Source organism: Danio aesculapii, chromosome 2 (assembly GCF_903798145.1).
Source record: "Danio aesculapii chromosome 2, fDanAes4.1, whole genome shotgun sequence".
Classification (NCBI taxonomy): Eukaryota; Metazoa; Chordata; class Actinopteri; order Cypriniformes; family Danionidae; genus Danio; species Danio aesculapii.
The window spans coordinates 33,228,479-33,246,536 of NC_079436.1; the positions used below are offsets into that span (position 1 = coordinate 33,228,479).

General features: G+C 40.6%; 2 protein-coding genes across 2 annotated transcripts in view; one reads left to right on the forward strand and one right to left on the reverse strand.

Annotated features, from left to right (window-relative positions):
* The window catches only part of b4galt2 (UDP-Gal:betaGlcNAc beta 1,4- galactosyltransferase, polypeptide 2), a 206,347-nt gene that overhangs the window by 130,609 nt on the left and 57,680 nt on the right, over positions 1 to 18,058 (reverse strand). The window lies entirely within an intron of this gene.
* The window catches only part of LOC130215040 (high mobility group protein 1 homolog), a 38,514-nt gene that overhangs the window by 4,677 nt on the left and 15,779 nt on the right, over positions 1 to 18,058 (forward strand). The window contains exon 2 of the mRNA XM_056446933.1: positions 4,116 to 4,566. Coding sequence (XP_056302908.1) covers positions 4,116 to 4,566 — 451 coding nt within the window. The remainder of the gene's footprint in view (positions 1 to 4,115; positions 4,567 to 18,058) is intronic.

An 18,058-nucleotide genomic window follows, 5' to 3' on the forward strand; every position in this document is an offset into this window, starting at 1 on the left:
TATCTTCATAATAAAACCTGTGCACTAAACTGAGTTGGCTAGATGAAGCAAAAAATGTTGCTGTTTTTACCGTGCCTGCAATGTTATTAAAAAAACATAATTAAATTAAATATAAATTGTAGTAAAATATTAATTTCTGCATTACTATAATGCAAACAAAAAGCGGGAAAATTGTTATGTAAAAAAAATGGGGTTTTAAAAAAATGTCTAAATAAAAAATAAAAAAAAAACATTAATTCCGAGCGAGGTATACTATATACTTATGATTTAATGTCTACATATTTATTTATACGGTTGAGTGGTTGTATAACAGCAGGACAATGTGCAGTCAGCTGGTCATTACAGCAAAATAAACTGTGAAAGGACAGGGCTGACTATATATTATGACATGACAGTATTCTGCAGCCATTACTCACAGAAGCAGCCATAAAGCGTCAGTCGATGTCAATCATCCAAGCACATCTCACTTAACCACCAGCACTATTTCTGTAATGAAAAGGTGCCATATTCGCTTTCTCCTCAAAGTGAATCATAGGACTCACTTCACGTAGACCACATCCTTTGTTCAACACACAAAAAACATCCTTTTCAGGTCCTGCCAAGCGCCCTCTTACATAGTATAAGTCCACTCAGCAACATTTCTGAGGCTCAAAGATAAGCGCAATAGCACTGACTGGTTGTAGGGATCATCAAGTAGTTGTAGCTTTACGGAAAGTTGGTGGAAACCTGTAATGATGACTCATTTCCTGCTGTCCTGACTAATGATCATGCAGAAAAAAGTCTTCCTATAATTATAATTTTAAAAGAGAGAAGTATGAGCTCTCCATATATTAACCCTTGAGACTGTTGAGGATGTTTTCATCCACTCTGAGGTGATTTTGGATCTTAACTTGGCCACATCTTGTGTTTCAGCAAATGGAACGATTTTTGGTTACAAATCCTATTTTGACATATATTTTAAGAAAATGCTTTTTAAAAACTCAACAACACACTCTGGGCAAATTTACAAGCCTTTCATTATGTTCATGGCTGTTTTTGACCCATTGATGTCATGGATTGGTCAGGCTCTCACGACCCCCACTCACGAAGATCACCATCACCTGACTTCTAATGAGCACACAGCTGCATCACATTCACGAGCACCAGATAAAAGCACAGCACTCCAGTCGCTCATTGTCCGGGCTCGTCTCGACGAAAGCGGACAACTGAGCGACCACTCAGCGTAGTCATCCTCAGCTAAACAAACGATTTACTTACCTGTTCTCTTTGTATTCCTCCTAGTCTTCCTGGTCCTCCCGAATCGTCCTGTCTTCCAGTCCTTCCAAGTCTGTGTCATCCTCTGTCAGCTGTATCTGGTGTGTGCTGTCCATCCTCGTGTATTCCTGTTACCCAGCCACGGAGGAAAAGACCCCAACATCATTCCTGATCCTCCTGGCTATCCTTCATGTGCTCCTTGTTGTCATTCAATAAACACCCTAACGTTTCCTTACCTCTGTCTCCTGTCCGCTTCATAACAGAAGCCCGGACCCATAACGACGACAACATGAGCACCCTCGATCACTTTCAAGAGCTGGTGGACCAGTTGAAGCGGATTCTACAGCCACCAGCTCCACTTTCCAACGCACCACCAGCACCGAGCACTTCCGCCTCCACAGTTTCTTCTTCGGCCCTTCCTTCCAGTCCCATGGCCCGACCAGCGCCCTACTCAGGCGGAGCGGGGGAGTGCAATGGTTTTCTGTTACAATGTTCCCTCATATTCGAAATGCAACCTTCTCTATATCCCACAGATAAGTCAAAGATCGCCTACATCGTATCACTACTCTCTGGACCTGCACTTAAATGGGCTGAGACGATCTGGAACCAAGCCGGGCCGGTCATGAATTCCATCACTACCTTCACGGAGTATTTCAAAGAGGTGTTTGGACGTTCTGATGGGGAAGTAGCCGCTGGAGAGCAGCTGTATCATCTAAAGCAAGGTACTCTATCTACACAGGAATATGCTCTCCGGTTTCGCACTCTAGCAGCTGCAAGTGGATGGAATGAGAGATCGTTGTTGACCACGTACCGGCTCGGCTTGGAACCCACTCTCCGAATCCAGCTGGCCACATTAGATGATACAATGGGTCTGGAGAGATTCATCCAACATTCTCTCCGATGTTCCGATCGTCTCCGTTCCTATCAACAGGACACCATCACCCCCTCGTCTGCACTCCTCCAATCGCCTGAGTCAACAGCCTCTCCAGAACCAGAACCCATGATAATAGAGTCTGGAAGACTGACATCAGCGGAACGACAGAGGAGGCTGACCCGGGGTCTGTGTCTATACTGCGGTGTCAGTGGACACACCCGTATGGAGTGTCCCCTTCGTCCCATTCGGACTTCAGTGAGTGTATTCAGTACGAATATTGAACAATGTAAACCACTTACTACCACCGTACAAATAACTACTGCCTCTATTTCTCTCCTTGTCACAGCCCTCATCGACTCCGGGTCAGCAGGGAACTTCATCTCCCAATCCCTCTGTCGTCAACTCCACCTCCGTACTGAGGCGTCCTCGCATATATACCAGATACAACCGATAACCCAGTGCACTCGATCTTCGACCCGTATCCATCGACAATGCGAAGACATCCTTCTTCAAGTGGGGCTGTTACATCAAGAGAGGATTCAATTTCTGGTTCTGGAGGGTGCAAATATGGACATCATTCTAGGGCGCCCGTGGCTGGTGAAGCACGATCCCATCATCTCTTGGGGCACAGGAGAGATAAAGAAATGGGGATCTGGATGTACACCTACCTGTTTTCCAAATCTCCCTCTTCAAGGTCGGAACCCCATTTCTTTGTTTGCAACATCGGTCGAGAGCCCTCCTGAGAAGCAGTCTATCCACATTCCTAAGGAGTACAGCTCCTTTCATGATGTCTTCTGCCCCAAGAGAGCTTCCCAGCTACCGCCGCATCGGCCATGGGACTGCGCGATCGACCTAGTTCCAGATGCCCAGTTGCCAAGAGGTAGGATCTACCCGCTCTCGCTTCCAGAGAATCAGGCAATGGAAGATTACATAAGGGAGGCTCTGAGTCAGGGGTACATACGTCACTCAAAATCACCAGCCGCCTCAAGCTTCTTCTTTGTGGCCAAGAAGGACGGAGGGCTGCGTCCATGCATCGACTACAGGGTCCTAAATAACGGTACAGTAAAATACCGATATCCCCTTCCTCTGGTACCAGCCGCTTTGGAACAGCTCCGAGAAGCTAAAGTCTTCACTAAATTGGACCTCCGCAGCGCGTATAATCTGATAAGAATACGTGAGGGGGACCAATGGAAGACAGCATTCGTGACCCCTACTGGCCACTATGAATATGAGGTCATGCCTTACGGTCTGGTCAACGCCCCCTCCGTATTCCAAAACTTCATTCATGAAGTCCTCCGGGAGTTTCTTCACCACTTTGTAATAGTGTACATAGATGACATCCTCATTTACTCCCGGAGTGAGGCCGAACATCGCCAACACGTTGCGGAGGTCCTACACACATTGAGAGAACATCACCTCTACCTCAAAGCGGAGAAATGCTCATTCCACCAGAAGTCGATTCATTTCTTGGGATACATCATTGATCAAACCGGTATACGTATGGATGGGAAGAAAATTGAGGCTGTTCTATCCTGGTCAGAACCCACTTCCATTAAGGAGCTCCAGAGGTTTCTTGGGTTTGCTAACTTTTATAGACGGTTTATCAAGGACTACAGCAGGATTACATCACCTCTCACTAATCTCCTCAAGGGTAAACCCAAAGGACTGGAGTGGACCAAAGAAGCAGCCGCAGCCTTCCGCCTTCTTAAGAAGGAGTTCACAAGGGCCCCACTCCTGACTCATCCTGACCCAAATCTTCCTTTCGTGGTGGAAGTGGACGCATCCACCACCGGCGTCGGGGCAGTATTATCTCAACATCATGATACACCGCCCCGACTGCATCCCTGTGCCTATTTCTCTCGGAAGTTGAGCCCGGCGGAGCAGAATTACAGCATAGGAGACAGGGAGCTGCTAGCAATCAAGCTAGCCTTGGAGGAGTGGCGTCACTGGTTGGAGGGAGCCAAACATCCGTTCCAGGTGATCACAGATCACAAAAACGTCCTCTTACGCTTTCTTCGTGCAAACCTGCCGGGAGGAACACAAGAAGAAAAACCCAGGGACCTCGGTGAACTTCGCAGAGTTCTCCAAGAAGTGCTCTGAAAGATGGAGGACCATGTCTTCCAAAGAGAAGGGCAAATTTGAGGAAATGGCCAAGACCGATAAGGTTCGCTATGACAGAGAGATGAAAAACTATGTGCCTCCTAAAGGTGCAAAGGGAGGGAAAAAGAAGAAAGATCCAAATGCGCCAAAGAGGCCACCATCTGCTTTCTTTGTCTTCTGTTCTGATCATCGCCCAAAGGTGAAGAGCGATCACCCGGGCATCTCTATTGGTGACATTGCAAAGAAGCTTGGGGAAATGTGGTCTAAGCTTTCACCAAAAGAGAAGTCTCCATATGAGCAGAAGGCCATGAAGCTTAAGGAGAAATATGTTCAGGGCTGTAAGGACTGTGCCCAATCCAAGAGCCCACGTCATCTACCCGCTGGAAAGCTCCATCCCTTGCCGATTCCGAACCGTCCCTGGTCACACCTAGGAGTGGACTTTATCACTGATCTCCCTTCGTCAGAAGGTAATACCTGTATTCTAGTCATAGTAGATAGATTCTCAAAGTTTGTCAAACTAATCCCTCTGAAAGGTCTTCCCACAGCCTTTGAAACAGCCGACAATATCTTTAATCAAGTCTTCAGGTCATTTGGTATTCCAGAAGATATTGTGTCGGACAGAGGTCCACAGTTCATCTCACGTCTATGGAAAGCCTTCTTCAAGCTCCTAGGTGTGGCCGTCAGCCTCTCTTCTGGATATCATCCCCAAACCAACGGGCAGACAGAGAGGAAGATTCAGGAGGTGGGACGGTTCCTGAGGACCTTCTGCAGTGGTCACCAGAGCTCCTGGAGCCAGTATTTGGGCTGGGCAGAATATGCCCAAAATTCACTGCGGCAACCCTCCACCGGACTCACGCCATTCCAGTGCGTCCTGGGCTTCCAACCACCGCTCTTTCCCTGGGATGGCGAACCATCTGATGTCCCCGCAGTGGATCACTGGTTCCGGGAGAGCGAGAGAGTCTGGGACGAGGCTCATCAACATCTGCAGAGGGCAGTCCGTCGAAGCAAGGTAACCGCCGATAGAAGAAGGTCTGAAGAACCCAGATACACACCCGGACAAAAGGTGTGGCTATCCACCCGGGACATACGCATGCGACTGCCCTCTCGCAAGTTAAGTCCCCGATTTGTTGGTCCCTTCACCATCGTGGAACAGGTTAACCCCGTCACCTACAAACTACAATTACCCTCTCACTACCGTATTCACCCTACATTCCACGTATCACTCCTGAAACCCTATCACGATCCTGTTCTTCCCTCCACAGAGCCTGACCACGAAGAGGAACCCCCTCCTCCACTGCTCCTAGAAGAAGGAGCCGTCTACGCAGTGAAGGAGATCTTGCGTTCCCGACGTCGTGGTGGCCAGTTGGAGTACCTGGTGGACTGGGAAGGGTACGGCCCCGAAGAAAGGACATGGGTTCCCAGAGCTGATATTCTCGATCCTAGTCTCATGGTGGAGTTTCATGAGAGCCACCCTGAGTTCCCAGCGCCTAGAGGCAGAGGGAGACCACCACGGCGTCGGAGGTGTCGGCCCTCAGGAGCGGGCCCTGGGGAGGGGGGTACTGTCATGGATTGGTCAGGCTCTCACGACCCCCACTCACGAAGATCACCATCACCTGACTTCTAATGAGCACACAGCTGCATCACATTCACGAGCACCAGATAAAAGCACAGCACTCCAGTCGCTCATTGTCCGGGCTCGTCTCGACGAAAGCGGACAACTGAGCGACCACTCAGCGTAGTCATCCTCAGCTAAACAAACGATTTACTTACCTGTTCTCTTTGTATTCCTCCTAGTCTTCCTGGTCCTCCCGAATCGTCCTGTCTTCCAGTCCTTCCAAGTCTGTGTCATCCTCTGTCAGCTGTATCTGGTGTGTGCTGTCCATCCTCGTGTATTCCTGTTACCCAGCCACGGAGGAAAAGACCCCAACATCATTCCTGATCCTCCTGGCTATCCTTCATGTGCTCCTTGTTGTCATTCAATAAACACCCTAACGTTTCCTTACCTCTGTCTCCTGTCCGCTTCATAACAATTGACTTCCATTATAATGTTTTTTTTTTTTTTGATTGCAAAGCCATGACACCATATAATCATACATTCATTATTATTGGTGGTTTTCTATGTTGGGAAGAGGTACAATAAGTAATCTGAACAGTTGATCATCAGTTGTAGTGCAAAAAAAGCTTAGTTTCTGGCTTTTTTAAAAGAGTTATATGGAGTATAGTGAGTGTGCGAGAGACCTTTGCATAGTTAACTTGCTATGTCTGAGAAAATCAAAATAAGCAGCTCAGCTCTCAGTACATAGTAATTTTACAGGTAGTAGTCTTGGTTATATATATTAAATAACCAAAAATAACCATGAGGGAACATTCTGAATATTTGTATATTGTTATCATTTTAAACATAACTACCCTGTAACATTCTGGAAAGTTTTATAGTTGCCAAAAATAACCTGAAACAATGTTCGCTTTGGTTATTTAATAAAACAGTGCGCAGTGGGTAGCACGACAGCCTCACAGCAAGAAGGTTGCTGGTTTAAGCCCCGGCTGTGTCACCTGGCATTTCTGTTCGGAGTTTGCATGTTCTCCCCCTGTTCATGTGGGTTTCTTCCAGGTGCTCCAAAATGTATGAGTGTTTCCCAGTGTTGGGTTGCTGCTGGAAGGGCATCCGCTGCGTAAAACATATTTTGGATAAGTTGGTGGTTCATTCCGCTGTGGCGACCCTTGATTAATAAAAGCACTAAGCCGAAAAGAAAATGAATTAATAAATAATCAAAAAAAGTTTAATAATATTCTAGTTATTTTAAAAATGAACAAATAGTCTATAACAAATGACATGACTTTTTTTTTGTAAATGTATGATTTTGTTTTTGTTTTAATTTAATAAATAATGTACAGTATTTTCTCTTTGGGCTACTTACATTTATATTCGGACTACCAAAAACTGAAGAGTGCCTGCCCGAGGGCTACCAGGGATTTTTTATTTATTTATTTATTTATTTTGCGAGCCCTGCACTCATACTGAAAGATCAGCACAATATTGATGACAAAAAAGATGTTAGTCAAAAAGATCGAATCTACAATATCTTTTGTTATAATCTGCTGCATTCACTAGATGAGCAGATTGGAGTGTGCACATTCAGTCACGTTACTGGTGCAGTAGACCCTTCAACTTTCTGTTTGAGTCAAGTTATTTTTGTTGACTAAATAAACAGGGTGTAAAGAATGCTGAACAGCAATTTTTGTCAATGTTAAAAATAAAAATATGACTTGAGAAGAAAGAAACTCAAGGTTTAAAACAAGTAAAGGGTGTGTAAATGATGACAGAATATTCTTTTTTTGTGTGATACATCCCTATAAGTCCATATCCCCAATCAATATCATGCTACAAATCTACAGGAAATTTACAGGATTCATATTTGGTTATGAAATTGTACGAACAAATGAGGTTCATTCTTGCATGTCGCATGCACATTTGAACTTCTAAAATAACCAAGAAGTTTTGTTTTCAAGCAACAAGCAGGTTTGGCTTCCTATAACTATAATTTAAAAAGAGAGACGTACAAGCCATCCACCACAGAAAGACACATAAACCAGGTCTAGTAAGATGTGCAAAGAATTTTGAGAAGCAATTTTAGTCAGCGGTGAAAATAGAAATATGACTCTGGCTCAGTGTTATAAATGAACAGTCTAGGGCAGCTTAACTGCAACAACATCACATTGTGCTTTAATACTGACAGTGTTTCTGCCTACATAAGCAGTGCATTTATGCAGGCAGTGTGAAAATTGGAACCTGTTTGTGCAGGAGGCAAACTAAAAATGCATTGCTTCTGTCTGTGGTGTGAAAAAGACCTAATGGATTAAAGTAGAAGAGAGCAAATAAATTTATCAGCCTTGACTTCGATGGCAGGTTGAACATGAATATTGAATCGAGGAACACATGCACACAAACATTTGTGCATCACTTAAAAAGCACCGGCTGGATCCCACAATTAACTTGCTAAATGAATAACCAATTAAATCCAAGTCTGTGAAGCAAAACAAGTCTATTCAGTGTATAAAAAACAGTTGTTTTCTCGCCCTCATCTTTGACTTTTATTCTTTTTTTTCCCTGCAAAGCACAACAGAGGATATTTTGAAAAACACTGGGGACTAAACAATACCGGACCCATCAACCTTTATGGAGAAATTTTTCAAAATATCTTTGTGACGAGTAGGGCAGTTTTGAGAGCAGGATTCATATTTAATGACCGAAGAAGAGGAAAAATAAATCACTACCCCACAAACCTAAGGTCACTTAAAAAAAGATACACTGAAGAACATTTAAAAAATAAAAATACATTTCATAGAAAGTGCATTACAAACAAGTAAGTTTCAAGCTGAGACTCGAAGGCAACTAGAAGAGAAACCAAACAGAGGGAGGTGGTAGATGGACCTTATAAAATGTTTCTTTAGACTGATCAGTGACTAGAGATGGAGATATCTATACTGTAGATCGTCATAAACTGATAAAAAAAAATCTCCCCAAGATAAGAATTAGTTTTCCTGTAATATTAATAATAACTACAATTGGTCAGTGTAGTAAATACATGTACTACAATATCATGTGTGTGATAGTTTTGTGTGTGTGATCCAGATTACTACCACACTTTTGTTTATAAAATAAAATAAATTGAAAAATAATATTTTTTGCTGAAGATACAGGATTTTTTGTCTCTCAGACTTTTTGTCTACCAGAAAATATTAAGATATGCTGTAGTTTTAAGTTCAAATCCCCATATCCATGTAATCTACAAATGATTACAAAATTCATATGGAAGCTCAAGCATGCTTGCTTGATACATAAGAACCAATGAGGTTCATTCCTGTGTCACATGGCACATTTAAGCATCTAAAACCAACAAGGTTTGTTTTCACGCATCATGTAAGTATAGTTGAGCTTCTGTTTGTGTTCGTTGATCAATGTGTACATGAAAATAAAAGCAAAAAATAAATCTATTGATCCTATTAAGTACTGTAGGGTTGCACGATAATGCAAAAAAAATATATCAAGATATCATGTTTCATATCATTTGGTATCGATAATTGCTGAATATTTTTAACTATACATTTAGGAATATTACAATTTTTTTTAATTTAACCATTTTATTTTAACCATTTTATTTTAATTTACCATTATTACCAAGACAAATAGTTTTAAGTCAAAAATAAAAATATTTAAACAAAATATCCCATCTCTTTATAATAAAATAAACATAAGCATTAAAGAGACTCCTAAACTTGATAAATAAAATTTTACAAAGTGTGTGCAATGGTAAAGGTAGATCAACATCTGTAAGGTGTCAATAATAATGATACAGTAAATCTCAAACTCTGTAAACAAAACAAAATATGATAATCAAAGCTGAGCTTTCAAGTAAAGGATCCGACCATCATTATTCAGATACATATTGCAGCATTACAAATTGTTAAACTGAATGACTACATTACCCACAATGCTAAAAAATCTTTCAGATGGGGTGCTAGTGGCTGGGATGCCCAAGAAAAGAAACCAAAAAGCCACTCTGGCAACATCCTTACACCCTTTTTTATTTACAATCTCATCACTGCTTCTATACGGCACTCATTTTCATCGGTATTGTTTTTCTAACTGAAGTGACAAGCGAGCTCGTGGTTTCCTTCACCATTTTCAATGCGCTTTGTACTCGCATTCCCCAGGCATCTTTCATAACTAGGCGATCATCAACCGTTTTCTCAGAGGATGACAAACAGACAAACTATTGCTGCAGCTCCAATGCAAATGTATGGAGAAAAGTAAAAACCGCTGCAGTGTTTGAGTGCGCTGTTTTTGAGGTAATTAGTCTGCCGTTAGTACTGAAATGTGTATATATTCCATGCAAACTGTGAAGCAGATTGGTTAGTTCTACTTACATGAATCGTGGTGCACTCACGGCATTCTGAAAAGTTTATGTTTTTAATCAGGTGTACCTGGAAAATACGTGCACGTCACGTGTGCAGCTTGCACACCATGTGCGTGTTGTGCAAGTCACACGCCTCCACTGGAAATGACAAATTTACACTGTAAGCTTGTTGGCATTGCTTCCAAGACGCGTGTTCAGCAGCCACATTTTAATGAAACTATAGCGCTTCATACCAAAACTTCATACCAAACTTTTTTTTATTGTTATTGACAATGGTGTTCGGTCAATAAATACCAAGATCTATTTTTTGGGTAAACAGACTTTCAGTGAATGAACTGAAATCACTCAGATTTGTCTAAAAATATCTTCATTTGTGTTCTGAAGAAGAATAAAAGTTGATTAGATGATGACATAGTTTAAATCGCTCCGTTAATTATTCCTTTAATTAGCCAAACAAGTGCTGGATATCAGGTGCATTCTGGGATTTGTAGCTCTGAGTTTGCAGACAAAGTTTTCCCATATGTGCCCTGCTCAACCCAGGCAACCGGATTCCATCTTTCTCACTACCCATGTAACAGATTTGACTTCCAAACGGACTAAAGCCCTGGCAATAAAAGGGCCAGCTGAGAGAGACAGAGCGAAGACAGAAAGGATCCTTTTGTTTGCGGCTCCCAGCTGCCATCACCCGCAGTCAAACCGGGGCTTTCATGTGAAACCACTGAAGCTGGGCCAACCCGAGGGGAAGGCAATCTCACACCACTACCTCCATAGGTAATGAGCAGCAGCCGGAAGCACCGCCCTAGAGCTGGGCACACACACTTCTGCCAAGTCCTGCTGAGGGTGCCATGAAACCAGGCCTATCAATAGCACAGCTGAAAACAACTCTGCTCTCAGAGAAGCAAAGTGATGGCTAGAAATGGAAAAGATCAGCCGGCTAGCCCCTCAAAACATTTTGGCTCTATGTTTGGATAGTTTAGCGATATGAAAGCATTTATCTTTATTCTTGCAATCTCTCTTCTCAATGTTCTATTCCAGGATGGAAGCAAACTGCTGTGAAATTGTGCTGTTTCCTCTCACTGCTTTTGAAACACCTTTCAATCTGCCATTCCCTTTTCACTTTATACTTCAAGGCCAATAGCAGGTATATACCTCTATATAAAAAAAAGGTTTAAAAAAGCATTTTGTGTTTGCAGAGAGGATACCAGTTCACTGAGTACACTGCATCTCTACATCTGTAAGCATACATGCATTTTTTATGTTCATCATGTAAAATATATTATATGTTGTTACAGCTGGCTACTGTATTAAGCTGCAACAAAAAGGAGCACTAGACGCAACCACAGCGGACAAAAATCCTTTTATTTTGACATAACAAAATTCTAAGTAATATAAAATAAACCAAAAGAAGATTCTGGGCTGGGGTGGGATGGTCAATGCAGGTAAACAAGCTCCATGTCAAGGCATTCGCTCAGAACCAGCGAACTGTGCATGTGTGTGTTTCTCAAATGTGGCTGTTTCTCAACAAGCATTCTTAAGCGATTTTGCATCCTTGTGTTCTCGTTTAACATCATATGTTCTCATGTCATCATCAACTGAAAAAATTCTGTTCCAAAACTCAAGACCGCAAGAATAGAGGATGAATGAAAGACCTGGATGTGCTCTTGACATCGAGGATGCATCAAATGCAGACTTGCGCGCAGTACTTGCTCTAGAAGTCCCAGAAGTCATTGCAGCGAAATAAAGGAGGCTGGATAGCATGTTTAAACCTTCATATTATTCATGTTCAAAGATAGAACTTTTTTACCTCAGGAGTTTCCCTAAATGTGACAGTTTATTTATTTGGTGAAATTCGTAATAAAATATATTGTGCAAAAGTATCTTTGTAAGGAATGTAAGGATTTTTTCTAATGGCCTGATCGGGATAGCATACCTGCCAACACTCCCGTTTTTCCCGGGAGTCTCCTGTATTTCTCACCCATCTCCCGTTTTGTTATTTCTAACGGAAAACGGACATAATTCCAGTCCTCAGCTTTTTGGTACAATCTATAACACACCCGGATCGTCGACTTTGGTATAATATTCAATCACAGCAGCTACCGAAACCCGGTGCATAGTACAGACACCTAGACACACACCCCACCCAAACCCCCAATCCCCCTTATAGGAATGGCATACTACCGTCCTACTCATAATTCTCTCTTTATTTAGCCGTATATAGGCTATGGCTATTATACAACCATAATACACTGTGATATAGCCTGGTTCGCTAGTTCGTTGGATCGTTTTGCTTTCTCACTACAATCGATCCACTCCAGAGTTCGTTGAAATCGAACTGAGACCACCTTAATTCAGGCGATCTGGGACAGACTGATTTGGTGCAGATCTGAGCGCGATTGTGGGATTCACATATGCCAAAAAATGCTAACTGGGTAAATGAGACAGGTTCTGAAACAAACTTCTAGGTGTGAAAGCACCTGCACGCAATCAACAAACAGTCGCAGCCATATTAAACTCTGGACTATCGGGCAGTCCTTATTGTTGAGTCCTTTAAGGCTTTTGCACATGTCATATATATTGAAAAGGTAAAAAAAACAATAAGTCGTTGTATGAATGTTGTAATAATGTTGTAATAAAAATGTTTAAATCATTTTCATCAGGAAAAAAACAGCATCTTGTTTATCAAAGGATGCATTCTGTGTTCTCACAGTCTTCTGAGTTTGTTCTTCTGAGGTAAATTAGCAGGACTGCTTTCCATGAAAGCACAAGTCCGTTCTCTGCGTTCTAGGAATTGAGAAACATCCATTGTTACATTTGCATCTAAACCACTGGTACCTGTGTACAAATTACATTGCCTCCAACCTGCACCTAAAACACATCTCACACACACACAGACACATGCACAGTCTATTGACTTTATTCTTCAATGGGGAAGTGCGCTCATTTTCATGATTGTTTTAGAACTTCTGATTTAATGTTGCCTATGGGAGAAATGACTAGCAATAATTAACGGCAGAAAACGGTTAAACTACTTGCTCTACAAACAAGTGTGTTCATGACTACATAAAAAGAAGAAGAATATAATAAAAACATATCAGTTTGCAACATCAATCACCATGATGAGCTATTTTTAATGTCTAAAAATCAACGAAAGTGAATGAGACCAAAAGTGTCAAGCCAAAAAAATTCCAATGGCGGCACCCGCTCATACTTAAACAATAAGGTCAATAGGCTGGGACACCACATATGTACATAATCAACACAGATGTATTAAATTAATCAAAACTGACAGTAATGCTGATTATAATGTAATGTAAATTATTCACTGACACCGACTGATTTCTGTTCCAGAGATGCACACAAATTTATTTTCCAAAATATAACGTGTGTTGAAAAATGAGTCTGTATATCCAACATTAACAGAGATACTAGAGACAGAGCTCTAAAAAAAAATGAAATCCAATACAGAGCAAGTTCACAGATTGTGATAAAAATGCCATATTTGACTCTGATGTTAAATGGCTGCAGATAGCTTGGCTGGTAACAGGGCAAAGAAACACCTTACTCATGTAGTCATATTTTCACTCTTTCTTGTCTACTACATTAAAACTAAAAACAGCAGTCAAAAAACAATAAAAATGAAGTACAGTGCATTACTCTTATTTTACAAAAAACTCTGTGGTGGATTTCTTTTTAAAGTAAACACTGTTTAAGAATGTATCCATTATGTCTCCATAAAAATACTAAGCAGCATTCTAAAACGATCAGTTACTGGCCACATACTGACTCAGTGATATTCACAGCCTACTTCATTCCACGGATACCCAGGATTAACTGCGCTGTTAATATCGTAAATGATCCATGAACCAAGTTTAAAATTTTCCAATGACCTTCAATTCATTCTAACTAGAATGTCATAAGGAAAAAAACACAGGAGTCAATAACTGATTAAAACATTTAACAAAGCAGAACACAATAAAGCACCTCCTTTACTCGAAAGCCACAAAAAAATGTATTTTTAAACATTGCTTTTCTTTTGATTTTTCATTAAAAAAATAATTGATGCTTTACATATTCCACATGCCATTGGACTTGAAAACAACTGTAAAATTATGTTAAAACAACCACAACATTATAAACACCCAAAAAATTAAGGTGAAACCGTTTGAGGAAACCGATTGCAACAAACCATTTAAGTTCAAAAACTAATCCTAGTAAGTACTGTGAACTTAATCCATTCGCATAAAGGAAGCAATTTGAGCAAAGTAAAACCCAAAAAAATTTATAGAACTCAAACCAACTGAGTACTGTAAAACCCAATAAGTTAAGGCAACTCAAACCATTTGAGGAGACTGATGGCTATTGTACAAACCATGTACGTTAAAAAACTAATCTATATGAGTACTGTGAACGTACTCCATTTAAGTTGAAGTAATGAGGTATTTAATTAACTTATTACCTTCAACACAGTTCAAACTCTTTTCAAATGAGTAGAATTAACCTTCAGTAAATTTTGAGTTAACTACACTCCTTTTATTTAATAAAGTTGACTATTTGGTTTTTACAGTGGGAGGCTAATTCATAGATACTGTAAATGTAATATCTGGCAACCCTATACAGGGTCATGACCCTAAAGGTTGAGCACTTGTCCTTTAAAGTCAACAAAACACTAGTATAAATATTATTTACTACTACATCAAAGAAAAAAAATGCAATCCCTCATACACCAGAGGTAATTACATTTAGACTTAAATATTTCCAAAGTAGCTGTTAGATAAGTCTGCTAATCACTGTAAAGTGCTACTGTATGAGGTCAATGGTTTCAGCTGATTATTTTGAGTTAATAACCTCTTAACAGAGGCTCAGACTATGAGACAGCAATTACACTCCAGAGCGCATTTGCATTGTGCACATTTGCATTGTGCATTTTATCTGCCTGACAGTCTTTTACAATTCGAAAGCCCTTATCAGGCTGTTTGCTGAACATAAGATGGCAGTATCAGCGCCTGTCACTACTTAGTAGGGTAAAATGCTGTATTTTGCCTTCCGAGAACAACATATTTCCAGAAAATATGCCGTGCCCCAGAGCCAAGTGCTTGGGTATGTAATTAATAATTAGCGAGATTTCAGCTTGGCAAGCTTTTTTTCTGAACAGCTATAATCCTAGATCCCAGAAGGTACTTTGATCGCCTTCTCCAGCTTTGTCATTGAAAATTGCACGTCCTTTCTATAAAAAACAGAACCTTGTCTTTGCTCAGGAATTGATTGAAATACTTTAGTTGTGTTTCAAATGAGGGTGATATTCTTGAAAAGTGTACATGGATGTGCGACAGTCGAACAGGGAATCCATGAAGCCGTGTATATTTGCTTTGGTCGCTTTTCATTGAACAAGTCATAAATATGACCCCAACAGAAGCCTGGGGCAGTCTTGATGGCCGCGGTGAAATTATACCCCGCTAAACTGGCTTTCATGTCCATGCTGAGCACTTATAGCTAGGTTCCAGTGTAATTGGAGTTCGGGCCAAGAGGTTTGAGGGCTTGTTACTGGCTCGGCCTTATCATTCTGTGGCCGCACCAAAAGCCTGGGGTTTAACTGGGCCACATGCACCCCTTTCCCGATGCCAGCTGGAGAGATATCTGAGCAGAAGGCCTATAGCACAAAATCATTCTGATTGAAAGCTCCAAAGCAGACTTTCGGTTCTGACCATCAGTTCTGAATTAAGTCCAAAAGACACGTTTTGTACAAAGTGCTGAGAGAGACGAGGGAGACAGACAGAACAAAACAAAACATTTTTAGCTGATTCAGCCAAAACTGAAAGCCCATTGGAAACATGCAGGCAACACATTCTGTGCCAGTAAGACAAAGGAGAACAATGTATTTAGTTTTTTTTTTTTGCAAATACACAAGCCAATCTTTTTCAAGTGTGCCTTATGTAGCGCATATTAACTTGAGGGCTGGGTTTGTAGTAATATCAGTGTAAATATAGATTTAGACAAGCTCACGCAAACACATTTTGCTTAAATTGCTAATCATAAATGTCATTTATTTACTGTGTTTACTCCAAATATGTTTACATACACACTACTGTTCAAATGTCAGTCTGTTTCTAAATGCAACTATATATATATTAACTATATTTCCTATTTAAAAGTTCTTTAACCCTTAAAAAGGGTAACTGGTTCATATTTTGCATGACTCCTGCATAACTTTGATTTTCCCAATCGTAGGATTTATTTTTCTTTATTACATGGTGGCTGTCTGGAATACTTGCTTCTGATCGCAACATTCCAAGATATGTTATTTCCAGTTAACATCCTCTTAATAACACAGGCTCATCTTGGAACTTCGAATCATCCACATTACATCCACATTCATATGTTTCTGCTCGTCTGTCATGCTGTTTTTTATTTATTTTTTTTTTTTTGTGGATGTACTTTATCCCTTACTTATTAACTTTTTTACAAGTAAGGTGGAAATCGGCTTCAATGTTTATATACACAGAAGGTATTTTGATTAACTGTAGATATTTTGAGAAACTGCACAAATGAAGTATGGAAAAATATGTATGCTTAGGGTTATTTCGATAACAATGCTAAACATATACTTTTAAAACGGTACCAGTGCTAAAATGGTGTCTGAACCGATACTTTTGAGCCACACAATTATGGTGGATGACTCTAGAAAAATATTTTATTTGACAAAAAAAATTTGTACCATTTTAAATGTTTAATATTAATAAAGTTTAAAGCATCAATTCATATTGTATATATTTGAATTGAATTGCATTAATTTATTTCTTTTAATCATTTGTTAGTTAGCATGAATTTAGGATTTGCATTATGCAATTAACATTACATTAGCTTACTACTAACCTGTGGGAAGGCTGTCATCAAAAGAAAGGAACACCTTTTCTAGGGTTGTGACTACGTTTTTATGGACATCAGTAATCGAAAGATTTGCCTTAATCTGAATAAGACAATTTTATGATTAAGGCGTTTACATGAGTTGCTTTTTGAATATTTTTTTTATGGTCCCGTTTTACATGTTATAGCACATAGATTGATTGACATCATTGCGTCACCACGCTTTCCACATTACCTCTGGAGTTTCATGTAATTTCAGATGATTCTTTAACTGCAGTTTGTCAGTTTCACTTTCATTTAGCAACATATTGTTCATGCCCCATGGCAAACTGAGGTATTGGATGAGAATATGAAGTAAGGACTGGTGAAAGAGTGTTGTTTAATGGAATTTAATAACACACGCTGAATGGAAAGAAAAAACTCAGCATTTTGTGAAGTGGGTGTCTGTGGTTCTTTAAGGTAATCAAAACACTGTTTACATGGTAATCAGAGTATTGTCTTAATCATATTAAAATCAGAGTATTGGTGTCCATGCAAATGTACCCAGTAGGCTTGGGCGGTCTCTGAATTCTGATACCGTCAAACCTCCTCCCTATTTTACCTCTGTATATGGTATTACTGTGCATAAAAAAAAAATTATGTAAGGCTCAGACAGCGTCACCAAACTGTTGGCTTGTGCCTAAACCATTCAGATACTGAAATAAGCGACCTTAGATTTGCAGTCACCTGTTTGTCTTGTTCGTATTAGAGATCTGCGAGGGACGCTCTCTCTCATTCACACACACACACACAGACAGCACCAAACTAGTGACACACAGCATCTCTCTCTCTCTCTCTCATTCACGCACACACACACATAGACAGCACCAAACTAGCGACACACAGCATCACGCTCTCTCTCTCATTCACACACACACACACACACACATAGACAGCACCAAACTAGCGACACACAGCATCATGCTCTCTCATTCACACACATACACAGACACACACATAAACAGTATCCACGCGGATGCTTGCGTGCTCGCTCGCTCACTCAGGAGCGATA